The 27,984-nt window shown below is 37.6% G+C and overlaps 1 protein-coding gene across 1 annotated transcript; it reads left to right on the top strand.

Moving 5' to 3' along the window:
- Positions 1 to 848: 848 nt before the first annotated feature.
- LOC123746781 (pikachurin) lies at positions 849 to 26,500 on the top strand (the record flags this gene model as incomplete). Its single annotated transcript, XM_045728533.2, has 13 exons — positions 849 to 1,075; positions 2,184 to 2,370; positions 3,638 to 3,740; positions 6,732 to 6,933; positions 8,773 to 8,917; positions 10,612 to 10,828; positions 12,274 to 12,494; positions 13,340 to 13,563; positions 14,391 to 14,619; positions 14,917 to 15,176; positions 16,409 to 16,669; positions 19,957 to 20,060; positions 20,400 to 26,500. Coding segments are annotated over 13 exons (2,526 nt in total), but the record flags the coding sequence as incomplete, so codon positions are not given.
- Positions 26,501 to 27,984: the final 1,484 nt, after the last annotated feature.

Below are 27,984 nucleotides of genomic sequence, written 5' to 3'. Positions count from 1 at the left end.
CCTCAGGCAGTTTAGCCCAGTTGACTAAAGATTGCATGTTGCAACCCAGTCCTCTAAACAATGATGTGTCATTGGCCTCAGGCAGTTTAGCCCAAGTTGACTAAAGATTGCATGTTGCAACCCAGTCCTCTAAACAATGATGTGTCTTGGCCTCAGGCAGTTTAGCCCAGTTGACTAAAGATTGCATGTTGCAACTCAGTCCTCTAAACAATGTACTTACAGGTACTATTGGTCCAACGTACAAAAAATGAACTGTTGTACTAAAAATATTTACATTTTAACTACTGGATTGTTCCAAATGACGAACTAACAATTGGAGAAGTAATTATGGCAAATTAATGTGTCCTTGGCCTATATAAGCATTCGTAGGCCTAGTCATCTCCACTTGGGCCAAATTTAGTACATGTGTGTTGCCTTCTTTCTCTTCTCCTGCTCTAGAATTTTTATTTTGTTTTCAACAGTCTATTTTTGTACGTTTGACCAGTAGTTGAAGTTAGTACTTTCAATTTTGGGTGACAGGTTATATATTATATGTATGCATGTTGTACCTGATCAACCAGGCTGTGATTCATACGTCAGGCTGCGAGCAGCCGCGTCCAACAGCCTGGTTGACCAGTCCAGCAACCAGGAGGCCTGGTCGAGGACCGGGCCGCGGGGACGTTTAGCCCCGAAATCATCGCAAAGTAACCGCAAGGTGAGGTAAGGGTAGAAATAGCCTAAGCTACTCTATCCCTTTGAGATGTATTTATTGCTTATCTCAATAAACGTACTTGAACTTGAGGTGAGGTAAGGTATGCCTTTATTAGTTAAACATAATGCTAACGTAGAATGACTGCCGGCAGGACTGAACTACACCAAGCTGGACGGGTCGATACTCTACGAGAAGGAGGCGTCGTTTGTGGCCGTCCTGGACGATAACGACTACCAAGTCGGATTCTGGGTCGTTGTACCCTGGCCTAGACGACCGCCTGGCGGGACCGCATGCCGCCAGGTACCGCTCCAGCCTGCGTCGCCTCGACGACAACATTGACTACAATCAGCTCATCGACAGGGCCGACATTCTCAACTACGACAAGTGAGTTGCCAGGATTCGTCAAGCCTTTTCGTCAACCTCTTACGAAACCCGTACATCTTTCCTCAATGATGGCAGCTTTGTTTACTCTTATTAAATAGTTGATTAGCTCCAAAGGGCTACAAGGTTCTTGTCAACAATAAAAACCTTGAGTTGTTAAGTATCGAAACTTGAAAACTGTTAAATAGATGTAAAGAAAGTCACCATGAATTAAGGAAGGATGTATAGGTTTCGTTAGTGGTTGTGTAAATGCAAGCCTTTGTCATCCACAACTTGGTAATTCGCTTGAGCTTGTCACTGTTTAACGACGTGACTAAATGTGGTTGTCATTCACAAGATATCACTGTAAGCACCACATTTCTGAATTGTAACGAGTAGGCTAATTTGTATTTTATGTTTGTTATAAGTATAGAAAATGTAATGTAATTTTAAGGCTCTTTGTATATTCACACACACACACATACCGGATGGGAACAGGAGGTGAAAGGCCAGTATACACCAATATTGGATAAAGGGAAGACAGATTCAGAAATGGGGAAATACCAGAGGAGTGGGCGTAACCCAAAATCTAATGCCACAAGTCCACATTAGCAGAATAACAACAGCTGCATATAACATACTGGCCAACGTCAGTGTATCCTTCACATACTTGGGCAAGGGAGCATTCCCGGGCCATTAATACAGCGAGGGTGAGACCCACTCTTCAATATGCATCCCCCAGCATGTAACCCTTACCGGAAAAGGGACAAGGAGAAACTAGACAAGGTCCTAAGATATGCAACGAGACTCGTTCTAGAGCTGAAGAGATTGAACTATGAGAAAAGACTGAGAGAACTGAACCTTACTACACTGAAGGAAATAAGAGATAAGGAAAATGAAACGCTTGATAAGAGATAGGATCGAGTAGCGCTTAAAAGCCACTCGACCCCAAGTTCCAGCCACTAGACCAATGATCAAATCACTTGACCCTTCACTATCCCCCTTCCCTAACCCATCAAACGCAGAAACAGTCTAAAAAGATTGTGCAGGGGGCAACAAATGCCTTCACAATATAGAGATGTCACTCAATTACAACAGTTTTCTTACCCCTTTGTCCGTATTGGTGGCCCAGGTACAAGACGGAGCACGAGACGGCCTTGGAGAGCTTCGGAGGCGAAGAGGAGACGGGCCCGGAGACCTACTTGGAGCTGGACCTCCAGGACACCTTCCACCCGCACACCTCCCCTGGACCCAACCTGGAGCAGAAGGTGCCGTCCGAGGTGCCTAACCTGCAGGCAACGGAGAGCCTCACCTCTCTGGTACGTCCGCATGGCTCACGTCTTAAGGTCTTTGTCCTCTGTTATTGTGTCTTACGAAGCGTAAATGTGCGCCTCAGCGTGGACTGGTCGGTAGAGCGACGTCCTCGTCTCTTGCAGACTAGGTGTTTGATCCCTAATGGTCCAAGTGGTTGGGCTTTGTTTTTTCACTCCGTTCCCCTGTCTTATTTGCTATCCCGTCCGCATATAGCAGCTCCTATCCTCTCCTCATATAGCAGCTGCTATCCTCTCCTAATATAGCAGCTGCTATCCTCTCCTCATATAGCAGCTGCTATCCTCTCCTCATATCGCAGCTGCTACCCTCTCCTCATATAGCAGCTGCTATCCTCTCCTCATATAGCAGCTCCTATCCTCTCCTCATATCGCAGCTGCTATCCTCTCCTCATATAGCAGCTGCTATCCTCTCCTCATATAGCAGCTGCTATCCTCTCCTCATATTGCTTCCATGCGTTTTCTCCTCGTCATTTTCTTTCTTGTTAAATAAGATTTTCCCAAAACTGTAATTGTAACATTTTGTAAATAAGTACATATGTAAACAGCTAAACGGTAGATTTAGACCATGATTTTATTATAATAAAACCAGGAGACTTAAAAAAAAGTTTTTTAAAGATAAAAGCACAATCTGCTAATTGCTTATAATATATAATGTCTACAACTAATTGTCTTATAATGTCTGCAATGTTGTCTTGAGTCTGTATAATGCAACGTGTTTCTCAAGGTCTGTGAGACGTACGTTTTAAGGTATTGGATGATGTGTTCTCAGGGAAGGCATTTACTTCATTCAGGCCTCCTCCTGTACTCTGTCTCAAACCTACAGGTTCATAATTCCATGGCAATATAAACTACATCTTTTTAGGGGGGTTCGATTCACTTGCATGGAAACAAGTAGTTTATATATATATAGTTTAGTAGTTTATATGCTTCTTCTAATTCTTTCAAGAAATCCACGCAGAATAAATTATCTCTTGCCAGCCTTTATGTTTGAGTATATTTTCTTGAAATTAAACTTGCCCCTCGAGGTGTTAGGTGTATTGGTTCGATGTTAGCCACAATCTAAATAATTGTGTTTTAAAATTCATTATTCAATTTAAAAAACATTAGTGGTTCTGGATTAATGTCTTCCAATTTGCTGGATTTTTGCTGGATTAATTTGCTTCCAATTTTTAAACCATTGCAGTGGTTACCATACAGTGACCTGGTAACCATGCAATTGCTTATTAATTAATAATACAACCCTGCTTTGTTACAGTGCCAGCTGGAATGTGGTCCGGGAAGGTGCCAACTGGACGCTCAGGCAGGAGTGCCACGGTGCCTGTGTCCCCTGGGTCGTGCTGGGAGGTTCTGCCATCCAGGTCAGTGCTCTTGAAATAGGGTAATACCTCAGCATACCTCATCCTGGGCTGAGGTATGCTGAGCGAAGCCGTGTGTGTACGACATCCCACACAGTCTCGCTGTGGCGCGGGAGTTGCGGGGCTTATATAGCGAGGGCTCGCTAATGGAAAGTATATTGAGGTGGCTTCAGGGCTCGCCCATTCTCTTGTTTCCGGCCGTGTGTGACGTGGAAGCCAATCTCCTGCCTCTCCGCGTTGTATCGTAAATGGAGATCTTAATAGCCATCCCGTTAATCAATTGAGGGTGACAGCGGTTTCGTTACGCGGTGTCGTTTGATGTGTGACGTGGTGAAGGCGGCGGTGTGGTGCTATTGGTAATTTTGGTGTGTGTGACGCCTTTATGTGGTGTGACGCCATTGGACATTCTGTTTGTGTGACGTCATTGTGCAATGGCAATATATTGTGTGATACCATTGGCTAGGATTGTGTGTGACGTCAGACCGATGCGGTGTACCAAATCTTGGACCTTGCAGACCTAGGTCATTCTGATCTCGCTTCGCACACTAGTTACCGCAGTTGTCTCGAAACCTACGGGACTCCTGAGTTCGATTCTCAGGTAGAGGATTCAAGACGTTTGGACACGTTTCCTTACACCAGATGCTTATTTTCACCTAGCAGGAAATAGGTACGTGGGAGTTTTGCGAGTGATTGGAAGCTGCATCCTAGAGAAGATCTTTCGGTGGTTTGCTGAGACTTCGATCACCCTAACAAGCTTCCTGTCGTCGATATTCCTTCTTGTATATAAATAAATAAATAAAATAAATAAATAAATAAAATAAATAAATAATGATACACAATGTTACCAGTGCGTGATTTTTTATGACTGAGATTTTAACAATGAATATATACAAAAGCAAACATTGACTTTCAATTAAAAAATATTGCTAAAATGGGAGTTAAATTGGTCGAGATGCCGTTATCTAAAAATGCATTCGCACGTCAAAATTTAATTGGGATTTGCATATGTAATGATATCGTTTAAAAGAGAGCACAATATGATCAGTTGTTGCCGGGACGTTGGTATAGCATAATGTTGCTACACCATATATATATATATATATATATATATTAAGAGAAATATGTCGTACAAACAATAGTTCGCGCGCCAATATATTAGACAACCAACGGAAACACAGGGGGTCCAAGAACTGTTAGACAGTCTCCGTGGTGTAGTGGTAAGACACTCGCCTGGCGTTCCGCGAGCGCTATGTCATGGGTTCGTATCCTGGCCGGGGAGGATTTACTGGGCGCAATTCCTTAACTGTAGCCTCTGTTTAACGCAACAGTAAAATGTGTACTTGGTTGTAACAACGATTCTTCGCGGCGGGGATCGTATTCCAGGGACCTGCCCGAAACGCTACGCGTACTAGTGGCCTGTACAAGAATGTAACAACTCTTGTATATATCTCAAAAAAAAAAAAAAAAAACTAACAAAGTGTACAGGCACAAATAGGTGGATACAGGCCAATAACTGTAGCAGGTCATTTGTTTGGTTCACCCGCCCTGTCCTAAACCCGTCTCGTCCCCTGTCCTTACTTCCTGTCTGTTGAAAATGATATTGCCACTCTCACTGACAGTTCTGATTTGTCACCTTCAGGTCGACGCGGCAAAACACAGCAGGCATCTTTTGCCTTGCTGTACATGGTGTAGTCTGAAATGTATTTGTTGTTGTTGTTATAGATTCAGCTACTTGGAACAAGTTCCAAGTAGCACGGGCTATGGTGAGCCCGTAGTGGACTTACCTGGTACAGGAGCGGTGCTGTGAGTGATGTATTTGTTGTTGCTCTTGGCTTTTTAAACCATGAATTGTAAACGGATTTTATCATGATTATTATTATTGAGAAGCTTACTGCAATAATTATTATATTATGATGATGATGATGTCTGTTGGTTATCTGTTAGTTTAATCTAATTATCTGTTAGTTTAAAGACTTGCCCGAAATGCTATGCGTGCTAGTGGCTTTACAATAATGGAAAATCAACATCATTTCTATGTTCTCTCTTAACCCTTAATGTACCTTATATATATATATATATATATATATATATATATATATATATATATATATATATATATATATATATATATATATATATAAATAAATAAATAATTATAGTATTTTCGACCCTCCACAACACGGTGGAGATTAGAGAAAACGGCATAGTAGCTGAGGAGGAACAACCGACCGGCCTACAAACTACAACCGAGCATGTACAATATAAACACAACATTTTCCATTATCGTCTTCACTCTGTGGACCTTGAGTGGCAAAGTCGAGACATTAGTGATTGCTTCTACAATATAAATAAGGCATACGCTGGAAGAATTTAGATTATCGGATCCCACGTGCAATATATGGAAATTTGCACCAGAATTTTCTCCCACTGCCATAATAGACTATACAACAGACTACCCAACTATATTAAACCCTGAAACTGGGGGCCTCTTTCCACAGATTTCCGGGTGGGACAGAAGTGATTAAGCATGTTTCCTTTCACCTTATGCCTTTGTTCACCCAACAGTAATTGTTGTGGGGTTTTTATCCTGGAGACGGTCAGTAGTTAATCTATACACACACACAGACCTACCCTCAATAAAATTAATTATTATTATTAAAATTAATTATTAGCTACATTTGTCCTCTTTCCACATTTTATATTATCTAATTTGTTGTTTCACCCTCAATGTCTTGTACTCATCAGAGCTACCATCCACTTCCCTGGACCTACGTCAAAGTTCCTCATAACCAAAGGCTTCTTGTGCATCATACTAGTATAAATTGGACTATTGCTGCTTCCCACTACTCTAACCCAAACTATCTCTACCTTATACTAATAAAAAAAATCATACTACAATTAACCCAGACTATAATAACCCAGTCTTTGCCTGCCTCACACCCGTGTGTTAATGTACTGAACATTCGAAACTAACACTCGTGTTCCTCATTGCAGGTGCTCAAATTGAGACGGCAAGATTCCATGGGTCATCATGGGTCGGGTTTGCACCACTCAGGGAGGCCTACAGGGATGTGCAGCTGACCCTTGAGTTCAAGCCAGAAACTCCTGATGGTGTGCTGCTAGTGTCGGGTGAGAACGATGACCTCTCAGGAGACTTCATGGCTGCAGTGCTTGTTGGAAGCTTTGTGGAGTTCAGGTAAAATATCAGTTGTGCTGGCTGGCACTGAAAATTAAGTAAGGCATCCCTTTAGATTCTTGTGTTAGAAGATGAACTCTTGGATGTTATATGCTTTGTGAGAAGTCTTAAATGCTATTAGACTTGACTATAAACAATAATTGAGTTATATACATTAGAAGCACTACACTAGAGACATGCCTATGTTTTTTGCATATTTTTGTATCTGTCTATACAGGTTTATATATTTTACCATGAAGAAGCCACTACAGTACTCTGGTTGTGTGTAGTATTGGGCTCATTTCAGAAGTCTGCTTAGATACACACTCTTTTTTGTACTACTCCTTTCTGAGGTGGTAGGTTAATGGTTATTTGGGGTGAAAGTTTATAGTTTTTGCCATTACAACAGGTTTTGGCTGAAGTTTCCTTATTTCTCTTTGTTGGAAGGGGTGTCCTGGGCTGGCTTTGCTTCATCTTGTCTGCCTGATTTACTTAGGCTACTATGTTTGGTTTCTTTAGACTTTTTGATGGGGTAGAGGCTATGACACTTACTCCCTTTGTGAGTTCTTTTCTTTTGCTTTATATTGCTGGGAGATGAATTAATCCACCAATTTGTAATTGTTCTTAATACATTAAGCTATACGTTAGGCGATGGCTTTTGCGGCCATCTCATCAGTCCTTATCCCATGCGCAAAGATTTTGTTAAAAGCTCAATTGACAAGGTTGAAGGTTTCTACTGAACAGAACCCAAAGGTTGAAAGTTTCTACTGAACAGAACCCCAAGAAGCCTGAGAATCGATGGCAAAGCAGAACCTTTAGGTCGCTCAGGTATGCACTGCACTACATGCAGGCGATGTTCAGGCAACCCAGAAAATGCTTTAAGTCTCAACAGGAAAATAAGTGCCTGATCATTTGAAGATGTAGGTGCAAACTCTAGTAGAAAGGTTATCCTGATCTGCCAAACTAACTCTCTGTATAGTGCTGGCAGCTAAGTAAGCAAGTGGCAGTGCTTTACTTTTTACAGAACGTTGTTTAATTACACATTGTTGCTAAATATCTTTTGGTGGGAGTGTTTAGTGCTATTTGTGTGCTTCAGCTAGCAGTTTACCTCAGTTTTCTGATTGATCTCTGATTCCCACAAACTTCCTGCTCCATTGAGGTCTTGTCTCCAGTGGAAAAGGAAGTCATCCAATGCCTAATATGACCATATAGTATCCTGAGAAAAGTTAGACAAAGACTAATGGAGCTACCAAGGCACCATACAGAACAGGGCATTTTATAATGCTCAATACTTAACAGGAAACAATACATTGTTATATACTAAGAAAATGGGCAAAACTGAGTCTATGGTGCATTTAATGGGAATACAGAACAGTACTGTAATTAAAATTTTGAAGATTTGGTCTGGGTTTGAGTCGTGGCCAGGGAGGATTGACGAGGCATCAATCCTTAACAGTTTGCCTCTGTTCACCCAGCAGTAATTGGGTATTGGTTGTTAACTGATTGGCAAGTCGTGTTCCAGGAAAAAAATTAGTAGGTGAAGCTTATCATGAACTATGGGAAGGGACAGCTGTAAGCTTCCTAATAGGAGTCAGAATTCATCTTTTCCTGTACCCACCTGTGTTTAAATTGAAAGTATTTATATTAATGTATCGTATTTTTCTTTTTTGTTATAATTTTCATTAGTAAATGTAGTTACAGTATTTATCTATTTATTGTGAACAGTAAATCTACACAGTTAAATGTACATAATGATAGGAGTATATTTATACTATAATGTGTATTAGAAAGTACAATTGTATACTGTAAGTATTCTCACATATACTGATAGTTTACTTCTATCCTAATTTTGCTTCTCAGATGGGACTGTGGTTCAGGAGCAGGATCAGTACGATCCCCTGAAGAAGTTCACATGGGAGAGTGGAACCGACTAACCGTGTATCGCCACCGTTGGGATGTATGGCTGCAGTTGAATGATGGGCACCATATTCAGGGACGCTCAGAGGTCAGAATACTTATAATTTTTCAGATTGCCTTAACCTTTAACCTTTCCTTAAGTAATGTTCAAAATTTTAGATGATTTGGTGTTAGAACAGATAATTCAGATACCAGTTCGTGATGTTTCTGTGTCAAGTTGGTGTAGGTAACAGGTGGTTACTACAGTATTAAAATTAGTGTCTTAAATATGTGTTATTCAAAATGTTAAACACATGGTATAATTTTAGTGAATGAGTGAAAGGACAAGAATGTTTGAGTATGTCACCATCATATATGTATATTATGATGAATGATTTAAGAATTGCATGTGCATACTATACAGTACTTGGAGATATTGCATACAGTATTTCAGTTGTTTTGATATACTGTATGCAGGGCTGATGGACAATAAGAGCTCTGAGGGATAATTTATTATTTATTTGTGTTTAAAAAAAAAGGGGGGGGAAATCTGATTCCTATCTCTGTCAATAATTCAGTCCTTTCTGACGAGCATTCCCAAAGTCAAGAAACTGTCGTACTAAAGTGCCTTGTCCTAACCTACCACAGTTTAAGACATGATCATCTTTTGTGATAAAATTTTGTCACCATTTTCAACAACTTTTAAAGAACCCAGTCTTCTCACATTGATAATATACACATGTCAGTTCCTCTGTTTTGGAATCCTATGCTCAATCTCGGTAGTCGTGTATTTCTGTTCAGCTGCTTATGCTTAACAGATGATGTGTGCCTTCACATTAAATCCTTATCTTGTAGTTAATGAAGTGCTTCCAAATTCTGCTTGCTCATTCCTAACCTAGCATAATTGGAATCCATGTACTTTATGAGTGATATGACTCCACTTCCAGCTTTCTTTGCTACCATTTCATAGGGTAAGTAAAATAGAACTCTATCTTGTATTTCTGAATATGTTTCTCTTCTGACTGCACTTATTCAGTGGTCTGCATAAGTTTATCATCCTTGACATTGGCCTTTTGATAACTTTTTTTTAGTATTATTATTCTTATCTGTCATAAGTGTTGTTGAATTCTTGCATTTTCTTTATACCTTTCCATCTTTTCATGTGTGTGTGTGTTTGAAGTCATTCTATCTTTCCACATTGTGAGGTAGGCAAGTGGTGGATATTCCACATATACAATAGTGAGTGTGACCATAAACCACTGTGTACAGTACTGTATATCCTGTTGCTATGCATCCCAGCCCTTGATACTAAAATTATAAATTATTTGTACTCCTTCATTATATATAAGTTTAAGGTTCTACTCAGCTTTTAGAGAAGGCAAATTGAGTCAAATTAATGGAGGCATTATGAATATTTATTAAAAGTAAATGATCCCATTAGCTACATGTACAGTTCTCCCGTTATTCCAGATATCTTTAGAATTTTTATACTCATGGCCAAGCCTGAAACATTTGTAAGAGAGTTGTATGTGGATGTGACAAGCATAAAAGGGAAGCACTTGAAACTTGATTGGAGTTAGAAATAAGAATATGGCTGGAATGAGGTTTTCTTAAACAAAACACAGATACAAGAAAAAAAATTGATGGGTAGATATGAAAACGACAGCATTTATTTAAAGGACAGTTTAGCGTGACAATGGGGGCAGACCACTTTCACTTTTCCAATGGTAGAGCTTTTGTGAATATCTCTTAATCATTGTAACTACAGAACTATGTGTTAAGTTTAATGTCAAATATTTTCAGGGTTTGTTCTCCCGAATTACATTCCGTGAACCATTGTATGTGGGAGGATCTAACAACCTGACATCGCTTGCTCCACGCCTTGGTGTAACTACTGGCCTCCAGGGTTGTGTTCGACGACTTCAAGTCAATGATCACGTTTATCGTTTTCGGAAAAGTGATCCACTTAGAGAGCCGAACCTCTCATCAGACTATGCAGCATTAGATGGCTGGGGCATAAGTAAGTTGTAAGAACGTGTGTGCAGTGCAATATTCTACAATAATTTATGAATAATGTCACTCATAAATAGCAAAGATAATTAGGAAAGACATACTGTACAGTTCTGTATTACAGCATATCGTACAGAATATAATTTTATACAGTTGATCTTTGATCTGTGTGAAACAATGTGCAGAGCAAATTTAACGTAATGTAAGAAAAATAGTTAGATTACAGAGACATACTAAACATATATATACTAAGTTACTGTACATACAGTACTTTAAAGAAGGTTCTGGATTCTTGGAGGTTAGCATAATGGAGGATTGTAATCCAAAAGTACCTTTGAATCTGCTCTCACAGCTTAACCCATCACCACATTTGGATTATGGAATTAACAGCAAATTTGTGTACTGTACTTCAAATCCACACAGATTGAGAATCAACATTAGATATCATACAGTAGATCTACTGTATGATATGCTTAGCTTATATACAGTATGTTTAAGACAGTTATTGTAAGATTTAAGTGATTCAATCGGTTCAAATTAATTTAAAAAAAAAATTATGATCTTTATGATCTTATGATCTCTTTCATTTAGGGTCTTTAAATTTCCTGGGTATGTAGTATTGTATGTCTCAAGAGCAAGATAGGAAAATTAGATTAACTTGTGGGTTAACAACAGCATTTAAGTTAGACATTATTTACAGGCACATTGTCCCTTTCTATTGAATAATGGGTTATTAGGAACACCTCTATATTACACACAGTATTCTACACAGTATTCATGGTACAGTTGACTAAGACGCATCTGGGAACATCCCGTGTGTAGGTTCGAACCCTCATCACGGCCCTTGTGGATTTGTTCACCTCTATATTGTTCCTTTTCTACTACCATACCTTCGTCACTCAAGCTCCCATATCTTGCATCGAGACACACCTTTATTATTTTAGACACGAGATCTATAGCTACGCACTGGACGTAATATTCTTCAGTGCTTTATCTTTGATGCTAATATTAGGATTGCTCTTTTATGCTCAAGATCAGGATATGATATACTGTATAACAAACTAGCCCATCCTTGGTGTTAGTGGCTCTTGTTTACCTGGCTAGGTTACTTTAATCTTGCTTTTATTGCTTTGGCTTTCTTTTATCATGTGCACTGATTGCATTCAGTTTTGAGCTGACAAAGAACTAAGTAGGGAATGTATTGGTGAAAACCCAGTTTAACCATACAAAAGTGATTTAGGTAATAAAAGTCATAATATCAGTGTTTTAAAAATAGATTTAGGGATTGAAAATTAAGTAAGTTTATTGGACTCAACTCGAAGCAACTCATCCTTTTGAGTGTACTTATACAAATAAGTACTCACAAAGGAATGTGATTGTTACTCCAAGTTTATCCAATTACTTTTTATTATTTAATATATAATAGGCAATACAAAATTAAATTATCTTCTCCAGCTGAGTGCATTGGTGATGCTTGTAGTGAAGTCGAGTGCCAGCATGGTGGTAAATGTGTGGCCTCCTCCTCCTCCTCCTCTCCCTCCCAAGATAACAGGAATCTTTCATCGTTGACAACACCAACTCCACCTCCGTTCTTTGCTCCACCACCACCGGCACCAGTTTGTCTCTGTCCCTTAGGGTATTCAGGAGATTTCTGCGAGAAGCAACTCAATCTTGAGGCAAGACATAATCACTAGTCGTATTAGTTTTGTGTTATCCTTATTCAGCAAGATACTGTTTATAGTTTACTGATTTTATATAATATGCAAACTCCAGTTTTTAAATTAATCACTAATTGTTTGTCATCTTTCTTCTTCATAATAATAATACTAGTAGTAGTAATAGTAATGAAGGTGAAGGAAAGACCCAATACATGTGTAAGTGTATAACTTGAACATAAATTTTGGGTGAAACCTACAACCTTTATCAAGGTGCTGTTAAACAATATTCAGAACATTGTTTAACAATAAAATTTATGAAAATGGTCATTACTTTTTTGACATTCCTGGTATGAAATTTGACTAAGTCAGATGTCTAGGTAATCCTTATGAGGGTGGCCCCCCCCCATATGATTCAGATTATCGAGCTTAGACAATGCTATGATCTTAACCTGAAATAATTTAATTATTACACTCTGTATCCTGAGATATGCCAGCCTGTGGATGCCTCTCTTGATTGACTACCATTAACACACATTATTTTCACTTTTGCCCCTTAGTTATGTTGGATTAATATACAATTGATAAAATAGTGAAATCATAATATGCTAGGTTGTATTTTAATAAAGAAATTTGTACGTAACCAAAACAAAAAGTAAAGAATTTTTTTCTCTTCAGATATTGAATTAAAGAATACAGTAGTCAAAAACTACTGAAGTATGAAGATAAAGTATTTCAAATTATCTCAGACATGCTTGTTTTCACTGTAAATGCTGACAAAGTTTTAAAGGAAAGCCATGTTTTAACATATTTCTCAAGCCTTGTTTCTTTAAAATAAAATCTATTTTGTTTTATTTTACCAACAGGTTCCTTCATTCAATGGGTCATCACACCTTATGTTTCCTGCCCTTGGAGGTTCTGTGCTGTCGTGGCTAGAGCTGGAGCTGGTGTTTCGTGCGGCATCCATTGATGGAGTCCTCCTGTACGAGAGTCATCGTTCAGATGGTACAGGAGACTTCATTGCCCTGACACTGTCACAGGCTCATGTCCTCTTTACAATTGATTTAGGCTCTGGAATCTTGACTCTCAGGTATGTTCTAACAAAATTACAATATAAATTATATTGCTTTCATTATAAGCTTGCAACTAGCAGAGAATGTTTTTTGCTGCATAATATGTGCTGGCTTAGGGAGAGAGTGGGAATATATAAGGTATAAGGGGAAGCATTGGGATCAGGTGATCGTTCAGTGCAGTCTGGCTTAGGATAGGTATGGTAGCATTTAGGCTCAAAGGCAAGTACAAAGACCAGGTTATAATTAAATCAGTTATGTTTATCAAAACCATCTTGAAATACATCTAGTAAACAATTTTAGTGCTTATTATTTAATATGTATTTATATATTGTACCATGCACCATGAAATAAAATTACATTGTTTTACTTTCTAAGATCACCAAATATGTATTTTTCGGTGATTATTATTATATATATTTTAAAACTTGACTATCCTTAGAAAGTCCTAAGCTATTCTTAGAACGACTAAGAAAGTAACCATGAAACATACCCCTATATAGACAGAAATATGTTCTTCCAAAATCATCCACTGCAGCCATTCACCACTTCCACCACCTCCTCCTATCTACTATTACCCCTATAATAATCTACAGTAATTTAATTTTAATGGGATAATACATTACATTAAAGGAGAATTTACCTTAAGGCTTGTGAATTATTTATTATTATTATTATTATTATATTATATTATTATATTATTATAATTATTATTATAAGGAATTTACCTTATATATGACTTGTTTAAGAAGTTTAGCAAATGTTAAATCTGTTTCTGTTTAGTAATTCTGACATTTTATATGAATAGTACCAGTTTAATATGTCATTAATCACTTTTGTATTTAAGATCGGTATACCCAATTCGTCCCGGCATCTGGCACTCTGCACGAGTTTCACGAACAGGGCGTTGGGCATGGCTGTATGTGGATGACCAACCTGTAGTGAGTGGCTTGACTCCTGGAGGTTTCACTATGCTGTCTCTTTCCCATCCACTGTACCTAGGAGGAATTCCACCCACATCCGTCTCGCAGCCCATACTCCCAGCATCTCAAGCATTTACTGGCTGCATACAGAAGGTTATGTCTCGGCTTTCAAAATCTCATTAGTCCAAGTCTTTACATCTGTATCATAAATGACATCATAGTTTCAATATAGACATACTAATTTTTTCAAAGAAATTAAGATTCCGTTATTGTAGTCATGTTAGTTTCTTGTGATACAATAGAGTGCAAGATTTTACAAAGGTTAAATGTCACTCCAATATTTTTTTTACACGATTTTCACCCTTTCCTCTAGCAAATGGAAAATGAAAAGACATATTATATTATATATTATAGTAAAATATTTCATGAAGACTGTCTTGCCATTAACAGCTAGCACTCAATGGTCGGCCAATTCACCTCGTCTCGGGCGCTGTCTCAGGAAGCAATGTAGATTCTTGCAATCATCCTTGTTCTCAGCGTCCTTGTGACAATGGTGGTATCTGTGAACCTCACGGACCATCATACACGTGTCGTTGCCCTCTTGGCTTCCAAGATGACCATTGCAGGAGTCGAGTGGTGACACAAGCAGCAACACCAAGCTTCAGTGGACGGTCATTCTTAAAATATGCAGATACAGAGATAATGAAACGGTTAGTATTTATGTTAAACCATATAATAATGTCAAAATACAGTATAATATGAGAATAAAGTGTAATAGCACACTAAGCCATGAAACCAATAACCCAGTATTTTGGAAATGCCAGGAAACGTAGTCTGAATATTTCAGTCTCGAACTGAGACCCTTTTCAGCAGTGAGCAAGCATGACAGCTGTAGCTGCTTTTATGGCATCAAGTTAGATGTCCTGGGAACAGGGATAAGCATTAGGTAATAACCTCCTTATTACCTAATACTTAATTGCTTAACTTCTTGCATAATTGCTCACCAAATCTGGTAACCACTGCCCTGAAGAGATATTAAAATTTGGATTATTTATAAAAGTAGCTTATATTAATTTTTTTGAAACCACATTGTTAGGGATAAATTAAACAAGAATTATCCCATATAATTTTGTGATTGATCTCCAATTTATATAATACTGTACTGAGCTTTGCTGGCCATATTCGACATACCTCTTGAATTTGCTAGTATGGTGTTGTAGATCCCTGCCAGTTTGGCCATAATTAACTTTAGTACAATCATTACAAGAAATCTTGTAGACTCTGGCACCCACAGCTTTATCTTTTTGCTGATAGACACTTACTAATTTCTTACTGGCTTTCTTTGGGTAAATGAAAACAAATTTTGTTTTACCCATTTTGCTCAAGTTCTTAGCAGGATGCTGTATGTTAGCTTCATCATTTCCTATAGTATCAATGATTATATATAGTAATCAATATAGTAATCAGTGATTTTCTCATTCATTCATACATCATGTTAGTGTGATTACTCTCTGCGTAGTCCCTATAGTTCTAACATACTACATACTGTTAACAACTTGAGCAAAATGGATAAAACTAAATTCATTTTCAGTTACCCAAATAAAGTTGGTAAGAAATAAGTAAACATCAGAAAATAGATAAGCTGAGGGTGCCAGAGTCTATAAGATTCCTTGTAATGATTGAAGTAAAGTGTATTATGGCCAAACTGGCAGGGATCTAAAAATCCATGTTACTGAACACAAGAGGTCTGTTAGATGTGGCCAGCAAAGTTCGGCATTATACAGTATAAACATGCAAGACTGATCATAAAATTATATGGGATAATTCTTGTATAATTTATCTCCAACAATGTGGTTTCAAAAGAAAATAATAGAATCTACTTTTATAAAATTTATAATGCAGCAATACAAACACAGTATAGAACACTTATTCTTAATTTCAGAGTCTCTGGTGATAAATTGCATCTCTGGTTGAGGTTCCGATCTTTGACCCCTGATGGCCTCCTAGTGTGGGCTGGAGAGGAAGATGATGATGGAGACAACAGAGATGTAATAGGACCACCTCTGGGAGACTCGCTTAGTCTTGAATTACAAGATGGACGTCTTGTATTCCGTTACAATTTGGGCTCGGGATATGCCCAGCTTATGTACAACAGTAGTGGTCGCTTAGATGATGGCCAATGGCATACTGTTCGAATCTATAGGTTAGTTTAGTTTTATCATTTAAAAACATTTATGAGGTAAGTGTGATTTGGTGGTCTAATGTGTACCTGTGAAGGAGTTGTAATTTTAAGTGTGGGGTGTAATAAAGGGAGATTTGTATCAGTAGGAAGAGGACAAAACTGAAGTTGTTAAGTTGCTTGTAAAATCATCTGTAATTCACTACTGTATTGGAATATGAAATGTATAATATATAGAGAGGGTTATCTTGAGGTTATCTTGAGATGATTTCGGGGCTTTTTAGTGTCCCCGCGGCCCGGTCCTCGACCAGGCCTCCACCCCCAGGAAGCAGCCTGTGACAGCTGACTAACACCCAGGTACCTATTTACTGCTAGGTAACAGGGGCATAGGGTGAAAGAAACTCTGCCCATTGTTTCTCGCCGGCGCCCGGGATCGAACCCGGGACCACAGGATCACAGTCCAGCGTGCTGTCCGCTCGGCCGACCGGCTCCCCAGAGGGTGGGGACAATGAAAGATAAAAGTTGGTAGGGTAGCATGGTAAAATTAGGAGAGAGAAGAGAGATGTTAGTATGAGTGAGTTTTGGGAGATATGTAGGTTAGGAATCAGCTGTAAGTAGACAGAAAAGGGAATATTCAGAATTTTGTGAAATAAAAACAGAAGTTGCTTAAATTTACCCGATGGTTTCTCGGTTGGTACTATTGAGGACAGGAAACTTATAGCCCATTGATATTTAACTTAAGCATGTTCAGTGCCTTAAGAACTGTTTGAAATTTGTATTCCATACCTTGAATGATTATAGTCATTTGCAACGAACATAAGCATGCAACCCCTATGCATAACTGAGAATGCCTTGAGGATAGCTAAGTTCCTTATCATGAAAGAAAATCAATATCCACCCAACACCTTGTGATAACTGGGTGCATCAATATATCGAGAGAGCTGGAGTGATTTAAATGCATCTATGAATTATAGTGGGCATTGAGCTTCATTTTGATTAGTGTCCAATCATCACTTGTTGGGAGTAATATAGATTTTTATAAAGGGCCTAGTCCCTGTTGAGTGTAAGTCATTCAATGCCTTATATGACCAGTGTGCTGAGGTTGTCAGTGTCACAAGTTACTAAAGCACCGGATTCAGAAAGTCATTCAATGCCTTATATGACCAGTGTGCTGAGGTTGTCAGTGTCACAAGTTACTAAAGCACCGGATTCAGAAAGTCATTCAATGCCTTATATGACCAGTGTGCTGAGGTTGTCAGTGTCACAAGTTACTAAAACACCGGATTCAGAAACATGAATTGTGAAGGGCTTATTTCGTAACATGTCTAGCTTCTTGTCCCAATGTCCCTCAATAGAATTCTTGGTGACTCGGATACTTTTGATATCGTTCGCCTTATGCGTTTTTGTTCTCGTATTGGCATCCTTGGTGATATTTATCGCCCTCTGATTATTTTGCGTATTTGATGGTGCTACATAGCCTTCCCGGTTTGGTGCCTTCTTTTGATAATTACTTACAGGCATACCTCAGAATAAGAGTTTAATCCGTTCCTGGAGACGCCTCGCCTTCCGAAAACTCGCATTCCGAAGTTAATTTCCCCATAAGAAATAAAGGGAAATGAATTAATCCGTTCCTGACTACCCCAAAAACCCCACATCAAACTAAATTTTTATACCTAATTTACCTAATTCATCTAAATAAACCTACAAAACTGTGTTCCAGTTATTACTTACCTTGCTGTCGAGTGCTGTAGGCGTATGGAAGATGGTGAGGAGGGGGGAGGAGGAGAGGAGTTACTGTTTGGAAGGGGAGTCCCCTTCCATAATCACATCACATAACCCCATGCCTTGTAACACTATGGATACCACTTCTCTTTCTAAATTTTTCAAACCAGCCCCTGCTTGCCTTAAACTCTTTCTTATCTGCATCACTCGTTGCAGGGGTATTCTTTAGAAGGTCTTCGTGCAACACCCTGGCTTTCTCACAAATAATGGCCTCCGAAACACTATCACCCCTCAACTCCTTGTCGTGTATCCAAATTAATAACAACTTTTCCACTTCTTCAAGTATTTGTGGTCTTTGTGCCGTTAATGTTCTTACTCCTTTTGCCACTTTAGCACCCATAATCTTATTTTTCTTCTTAAGTATAGTGCATATTGTTGATGTGGCTTTGTTGTACTGCCTACAAAGTTCAACAACACGTGTACCGTTCTCATGCTTCCGAATGATCTCTTGTTTCTCCTCTATTGTCATCCTCACATGAGCTTTCTGGCCTTTATCCTTACCACTGGCTTTCTTGGGACCCATGGTGAGATATATAATAACAAATTGTATAGACAAATCACCAAAAATCCAACAAAACACTGAAAATCCGCGAGAAGAATTGATGTGGGGGTAGTCACTGAGCGCGAGACAATAATAAACTGAGGGGCGGCGGGGCGGAGGGGCGACGAACGCGCTAGGTCGGCTGTACGCGTATCAACAAACTCGCGTCCAAACTCGCCTCCCGAAGTAACCCTCGCCTTCTGAGACAAATTTTTGGAGTAAATACACCTCGCCTTCCGAAAACCTCGCATACAGGGACAATCGCATTCCGAGGTACCACTGTACTTACTTACTTGGTGATATTTAGCGCCCTCTGATTATTTTGCACATTTGATGGTGCTACATAGCCTTCCCGGTTTGGTGCCTTCTTTTGATAATTACTTACTTACTTTTTGTCCCAATCCTCATCTCACCTACTCCATTCATAAGCAACTAGCATCTCCATTAGATTTGATAAGGACCTTGCATGCAAAACTTATCCTTGAATAAAATAAATTTACACATTAGGTATTCAAGGCAGGGATTTTCCATGATTTTAATCCAATATTTTTTTTTTTTTTTTTGCATAATACATAGTGAATGTAATTGTGTATCAACTTGAAACTCTCATCTTTTGCATGATGTAAAAAGAACTCTTCCTCTACCCTCCTCTGCCTTGCACCTCCTTTACTCATTGCTCTCTCTGTTGTTATTATGTCATTTGTACTTGTTTAACCATCGTGCTTGCAATGTGAGACATGTCAGCATACTGGCCTGGGGGATACCTGTCTTGATCATTCTAATGCTCTCAAACCATATCTAATTAAATCTGATTTGTAATATGAAAATTTTCTCAATTGATTGGTTTCATACAGTTGACTACAGTACATGCTTATATTTGATGTGAGATGAGTACAGTATTAGAAAGTGAAAACAGTTGCTAATTAAGTACAGTAATGCAAATCTTAAAAAAAAAATTACAGTGTAATTGTGTATTATCATGGGGTAGGTATGAGAGGGAAGGCCGCTTGTCTGTGGACGATGAAGAGGAAGGTGTCATAGTGTCCCCCGGTGACTTGGTGCAGCTCAATGTAGACTCCTCTCTATATATTGGTAAGTTTGACTCAACAGAATTATAGTACAGTATAAGAATGATTCACAGCAGTACCATAAGCATGTTGGAGGATCATAACAAGCAAATTTTTTTCAGTCCAATCTTATCATATGACTTTTTATCAATTTGCAAGATAATTATTATATAGTAATTATATTTTTTACCAAAGGCGGTGATGTATTCAAATAAACTGATTATAAGTGCACAACCCATTAAATTCATATCTCGTAATTAAAAACTACCATGACAACAAGGAACACTAATGTAGTGCAGTACAGTACCGTATTTAGATCTTTTATCATAGGTGATGCAGCATTTGTTTAACTTTTCTACCACAGGTGGGCGTGAGACCTTCCGTGGAGTCCACAATGGATATACGGCACCTGGACTAACTGGTTGTGTGGCTGACCTGACCTTGGCAACAGATTACCATGTTGACCTCATAACTCAGGCAACAGCAGGCCAGAACATTGACTACTGCTGACCGAACAGAGGGTAGGATGGAAGGGACGAATGCTAGAAGAAGAAAGACAAAGCTGATTATTTGCAGAAATGATTTTATGATAAAGTAAGAAATTAACAAAATTTTAACAATGAAACATTTTCCTTTATTTCAAATGTCAAAGGGCTAAAATTGAGTATATAGAATAGGAATGATTTTGGTTTTGAGATGTTATTGACACAGGTGATAAGGTAATTGTCTATTATATCAACTAATGGCAAGGTTATGACTAGCTCAATGTATCATAGGAAACAGGTTATATTGGGCTACAAAATCACTGTAAACTGCAACAATAATATTTAAATCTCTGTTAAATAATGTAAAAGTAATTGTGATAGAAATATGTCACTAGCCTCTAGTGTTAATTTATGCTCATGGCTACAAATATAGTTGTTTACAGTGGTTTCATATTTTGATTGAATGAGATGTATCAGTGGTAATGAAGCTTAACCATCACCTCAGTAGAACCAAATCGTCATATAGAGTGAATGCAAAATATCACCTTTATTCCTTATCCCACCTAAGGTTCATAATCACTCATCCCATTCAGTTGACGAAACAATCTGTTGTACAGATTTGCTGGGAAGATTAAATAATGCCCTAAGTTGAAGCATCTTAGAAATGATTCATTCCTCTCTGAGTGTGTGAGTGCGAGTGCTTGAAGAATGTCCATATCTGTATGTACTGCACATGTCAACATTATGTTTTCTTTGGTTTTCGTGTAGAATCACTATTATATAAAATAAATTCTAAAAAATGTAACCGAGTGTCCATTATGAATGCCACATTCATATAAGCTTATTTCATATGTAACAACACACAATAACAGTTCAAATGGATAGTGTGTGAGGCTACATATACATGTATAAATGTATGTATGCATATAATAATATATATAAATCTTATATCCAAATCATTTAATTTGGGCATTTAGGTAACATTTTTCACTCTTGTGATGAATTCTAAGGTGTTTATTTGCATTGGAGAAATTTGAATTTGAATATCCATTAATTGTTTGTAAGTATAAAAACCGTAATTTGAATATGGCTCTGAGCATGCGCATCTTGGACAAGTTGAAAGAGAGAGATATTGCATGCCATTGTTGTAAAAATGATATGTTCTAAGGAAAGCCATTTTCTCTTAATATATTATTTTAAGCAATATTCATGTGAACTTGTAAACAAAATATTTTTATTTGTGTAAATATAAAATTTTTAGCACCTTTCATATTGGCTTAATGTAAGTGTTCATTTTTGTATGTCAACAAGTTTGTGTTCCTCTGAGTGATAATATAGTTTTGCCAGGATACTATTGTATATCAGGTGACCAGTTATTACTGTTCTCATTTTGTGCTGCCATGATGGCATTTTGTGCTATAGTGATGGCATTTTAGTAACCTCCTCCAAATCATGCATAATTGCTACCTCCAAATCTCATGTCTGGATACCAGTTTCATTAATTTTGTATATTACAAAATTATCATCTTTCTTTTGGTCATATATTGTATCATAGAATTTGTCAGATTTATATACACACCCACACAGATTCAAGCTAAGGAAACAAAGGTACTGAAAAAATATTAGAAATTTTTTTTGCAGAGTGGTAGACGGTTTAATAAGTGAGAAGGTGGTGGAGGCCAAAACCGTCAGTAGTTTCAAAGCGTTATATGACAAAGAGTGTTGGGTAGACGGGACACCACGAGCGTAGCTCTCATCCTGTAACTACACTTAGATAATTACACATACACACACACACAGAGTGAGACTGAATGAGAAGAGACCCAGTAGACAAGGTCCAACACATGGTACAGAGGATTAGGTGACTAGAAGAGGTGGCTAGAAATCATGTACTTTAGTAAATAAATTCTAATAAAAAAAAGCTTGAAAGCAAACGGTATAAAAATGATTCCATTAATTATATAGTAATCTAGTAAACCAGAAAGGACAAGTGATTCAATTTATTACTTAAACACTTTATTTAATAAATTAATAATTATCACTTTCGCTCGGTAAGAACTCAGCATTGAGTCCTCTGCAGTAATTGGCTTCCGGAGGGACGTGCTGCAGTTTTGGTCATTATATGCATATACTCCTATAGGGAATTTCATTGCGAATACATTGATACCAAAATAAAAGACCTAGGATCAGAATTGAGGTAACGAAGTTGAAAAGAATATACCCATTTTATTGCTCTTTATTAGCGCTTACTGGGGTAACGCTCCGTCACTTTCTCTGGTTGCTGTGGGTGGTACGCTGGGCTTTTGGACTTTATATTTGCATATGCATCTGTAGGGAATTCTATTGCGAACACAATGACACAAAAATAAAAGACCTAGGACGAGAATTGAGGTGACCAAAGTGAAAAGTGTAACAATTCATTGCTGTTTAGCGCTCCCGGGTAACTTTCTCTCACTTTCTCTGTTTTGTGTGGGTGGTACGCCGGGCTTTTGGACTTCATATGCATTTAATCGTGTAGAGAATTCTATTGCGCACACATTGATGTCAAATTGGAAAACCTAGTATGAGAATTGAGATGACAAAGTTGAAAAGAGTATACACTTTTCAGTATTACCATGCATTCTAATGGACGGCCCAGCACTCCTCCCTGCTCTGATCACCTGCTTTCATCACGTCGGCGGGTGGAGCGTGCCACGGTTTTTGACATTAAATGCATATACTCCTGTTGGGAATTTTATTGCAAACACATTGATACCAAAATGAAAGACCTAGGACTAAAATTGAGGTGACCAAACTGAAAAAGAGTGTACACATTTTATCGCTCTTGCGCGCTCCCGGGTAACTTTCTCTCACTTTCTATGTTTGCTGTGGGTGGTAAGCCGGGCTTTTTGAGTTTATATGCTTTTAGTCCTTTAGAGCATTCTATTGGGAACATATTGATACAAAATTGAAAAACGTAGGATGAGAATTAAGGTGACAAAGTTGAAAAGAGTATACACTTTTCAGTATTACCGCACGCTCCCGCAGAATGTCCAAAACCACTAGGGTGACAGAACCAGGAGAAATGCTCGCTCACTCAAAGCGTGAAAGTGTTAAATATTTTGCTTTGGTTGTCCTTTTTTGTTTTACTAGATTACTATTTAATTAATGGAACCTTTTTTTTTATACCATTTGCCCTCAAACATTGTTAGGATTTGTTTGCTAAGAGTACATAATTTATGGCTAACTTTTCCGGTCACACAATCCTCTGTACCATGAAAGTTTGACCTTTCCTAATGGTTCTGTTTTTATTCAATTCTCATCCTCATTCTCGTAGGATTAGCACAACGCCAAGTAAAAAGTGCTTAGATTATCTTTTCACGTGTGGTTTTTGTTGTGTGCGTGCACACGCTTACCAGTTGATTGACAGTTAAGAGGTGGGACCAAAGAGCCATAGCTCAACCCCCGCAAGCACAACTAGGTGAGTACACTGGGAAGACGGGACACCACGAGCATAGCACTCATCCTGTAACTACACTTAGGTAATTGCGCAATTACACACACACACACACACACTGTATATATTTTCAACAAGACTACAAATGATCCCTTAATGATTCAAACCTAGGCCACTAGGGTAGCAGTCCAGTACTAAACCCAGGCTATCATTGGTTAAGTGGGTATAGTACAGGGCTGATAGGCTGGTAGCCTAGGTTCAAATCCTTGAGAGATCATTTTAAGTTCTATTGCGGTTATGTTAGCTAAGATATATGAAAATGATACAGTATATTTAATATTATACAATTTTAAACAAAGCTCAACAGTTTCACATAAAAAAACTAAATTATTTATTTAAATTTTATATCTAGAAATATCGTTTAATTCTTTACATGAAATCTATCATCTTTAGTGGCTTCAACAGGGACAGGAAGCCAGCAACTTGTCAAAGGTCCTCTCTTATTCCTCTCTGGTAACAGCTGTAATCATTATCATTAAATACAGTAATATATAAAACACAGCATCAGACGTGCACTTGATGTGTAATTAAAAGGAGCAATAACGCCCCAAATTAAACTTGATGCTCCAAACACTCTCATGAAATTCTTTAAATTGGAGAAATATATATATTTGGTGTTTGAATTCAAATGATGCATGATTTGGAAGATGTGTACTTTGACCCTGTGTGTGAATACAAGACTATGGTTTTATCATTAGAATTAAGGGAAAAAGTTTGCCTTTTATTTGATAAAATTGTGTGTACTATTATTATATGGTTATAAAAGTTGCTACATTTCATAACTACTTAAGCTTTACTTCAAAACCTAAAAGAAATTTGCAGTTGGTACACACTAATATGATCCTATAGGCGTGTTCTACATATCATTTTGTAATGTAATAATAGTAAGTTAATCAAGAAGATAGTGCCTACATATTTGTGTTACTTAAGTCATTCTCAGAATGAACATTCTTAGTATCATCTAGTCAGTGTATGTTGATGTCAACCAGTCAAGAGCTTACACACCACAAAAAATGGGAGAGGGTATGATACTAGCATTATGATCCCAGGGGGAGCTAAAATATTCAATTAGTGTACAGTACTTTGTATCAGTACCAATAATAATATTCCAGTGGATGTGTATAGAATGTTGCTAAGTTATGGTCCTAATATACTAGATAGTTTTTCAAATTCATATTCATTCAAGAAGTAAATGTAATGGTACCTGTGTAAATATAATTTCCAGTATCCAGTAGTCCTCCATCAGTATGGCATAAATTTCTAACTCCATCCTTTTACAAATATGATGAGCCCATGTTACTGATACATAATGTAGTTTAGACACTCCAGAACCGATGGTACATATGCTATAATATCAGAACCTTGACATCCCACTAATGACCAAACAAAAATTATTAGGAGTATATACTCCCAAATGTACATAATACAATATAGATTAACAGATTCACCATTACTTTGATCATTTAGGACCCTTACCCACAGAACTGAATATTTTAGAACCTGTTTCCTTTATTATACTTTGTTACTTAATAGCTCCTGCAGATTTGAATCATGAAATATGTTCCTTGGTTAATATAAAACTTAGGTTTGTACCACATAATCAAGATTGTGGTTAACTGTTTGGATAATATAGGTATCAGTGAAATACCAAATACCAGGGCAGATGGATTATCATACCCTTTCTATTTTGGATATCGTGCAAGAAAAACAAAAACAAAAATGTCACAGCCTATATTCTAGTAACTTGATCCTATGTGGTGGTAATGTTGTAATCATTGAAACAGTCATTGTAAACTGTAAGTTCTCAATATGTGAAGTTTATTTTACTAATATGCAAAGCCATTTTAATTATTATGCCAGCATATGACTATAATAAAACTAATTTAAAAATATGATAAGTAATTAGGTAAGCAGAAGGTTCATTTACATATTTTAATGAAAGCAAAATAAATTTATACATTCTACAAATGCAAAGTTCTGGAGGTGGAATTTTTTAGATTCCAAAAATAATTAAATGTTCATGTTACTCTAACATTTGTACCATTACAATTAAGATCTCCATTGTATGAGAGAGTTTTATTAATACTAAAACAGTAATATAATATCATTAATACCATTGTGACTTACAGATTATTGTAAGAGTATGAAATGTTAAGGTCACCCAGTATTTAAATGAAACAAAAATATTTTCCACCGAGTTGCGAGAAAATCTCATTAATGAATCAAGATGCAGGAGAAAATATGAACCTAAGATCTAAAAATGGCTTCATTCCAGTGCTGAATTTTATGTGTTAGATAAAATACAATAAACTAAATTAAATATACAAAATCAAGAATTCTGCGTGCGTGTTTAATTCAAGTGATTTCAACTTGTTGCCATCACAGGGTCAAACTCAAGCACTTGGTGTGACCTCGGTAGGAATCAAGAGGTGTCAACACAGTTCATGTACAGCAACTATGGAGTAAATCTTGTGCCATTTTAAACATGTTTTAATTATACCTAGGTCAAATTGCTTAAAATCATGAGTTATCTATACCTATAAAAGAGGATGTTTGTCCAAAGGTGGAGGCCAGATGCTTGGGGTAGTCTTACCCAAATTTGTTGGGAGAATGATCTGGGGTACACAATGGACATAGGCTGGACAGAATAGGCCCAAGTTAACTGATTTAAGAAATATTAGTAATTACTGAAAATCCCCTCCCCCTCCCCCATTAATGTAATTATATAAGGATTTATATAACTTTTGGTAAAGTAAAAAATCCAAAATGCCTATCAGAACAAATTCAAAACACCCAATAAAAAAATTTAAATTTCCTAACAAAAAATCAGTATTGATTATAACGAAATGTCAGAGTCTGAGTAAGCTCTGATGCCAGATCAGGCCCAAAGAGGGAGAACCCAAAAGTGGCAAACTTGATGCCCCACCACAAAACCTAGGCCATCCCCGAACCTCGGATGTATAGGAACATGTCAATGTGTACTGGAGGTCCAAGAAGATCATCCAGGAATCTGCCTCTAACATGAGGCAGACCTGGGACAAAGTGGCCATCTGGAATGTGGGGCAAGAGATGTACCAGTACCAATATGAATGGACAGATAGATAGGTGAAGAGATAAATGGATATATGGATGGATAGGTGAAGAGACAGAGGGATGGAAAGATGGAGAAATAATTGGATGGATGGATCAATGGATAGATGGTTAGATAAGCAGATACAGTAGATGGTTAGATAAGCAGATACAGTAGATGGATAGATAAGTAGATAGATGGATGGGAGACAGACCCGGGCAATGCCAGTATTCCTTCTCTCAGTAATAGTACTTTATACAAATATACATACAAAGAACTCAAGACAGATATAGCTGAAGGTACAGAGTCTACACATTAAATAAAGCCACTACCAGTACTACATAAAAATGTTTCGGCCAAAACTTTGAATAATTCAGATCAAAAGTATTTATAGATACAGCATAATGGGTAAACACCTCATTTTAAGTGAGAAGTAATCTAACATAAGAGATGTTCAAGAAATATAACATATGACACACAATATAATGGTGATACATTTTTTTTGTATTAACAAGCTACATATAATTATACATAGTATGTATAATTACATACACAGCAATGTGCTGCTTCCCTATTCTATATGAAAGATTACACAGTGAAGATCAAAGCTATAAGTTCATCTAATATTCCTATCTCACAGGATGATTAATGATGCACAGACTACTTCCTTAAATAATATGTAGTTTTAGCAACTGTACATAAATAGTTTAGACACTTGTTCAAGTCCAAGTTCAAGTATGTTTATTGAGATAAGAAAGAAATACATCTCAAAGGGTTAGAGTAGCTTAGGCTTGTTATGTTCTGCCCGAAACTATTGTGGCGGGAACCACATTCAAAGTGCCCGCCACAGGGCGTATTTCATACCTTAGGTATAGCTGGGCCCTGATTGGTGGAGTCC

Source organism: Procambarus clarkii, chromosome 93 (genome assembly GCF_040958095.1).
Source record: "Procambarus clarkii isolate CNS0578487 chromosome 93, FALCON_Pclarkii_2.0, whole genome shotgun sequence".
Lineage (NCBI taxonomy): Eukaryota > Metazoa > Arthropoda > Malacostraca > Decapoda > Cambaridae > Procambarus > Procambarus clarkii.
The sequence above is the reverse complement of the archived record's forward strand: the minus strand, read 5'-3'. Positions and strand labels throughout refer to the sequence as shown.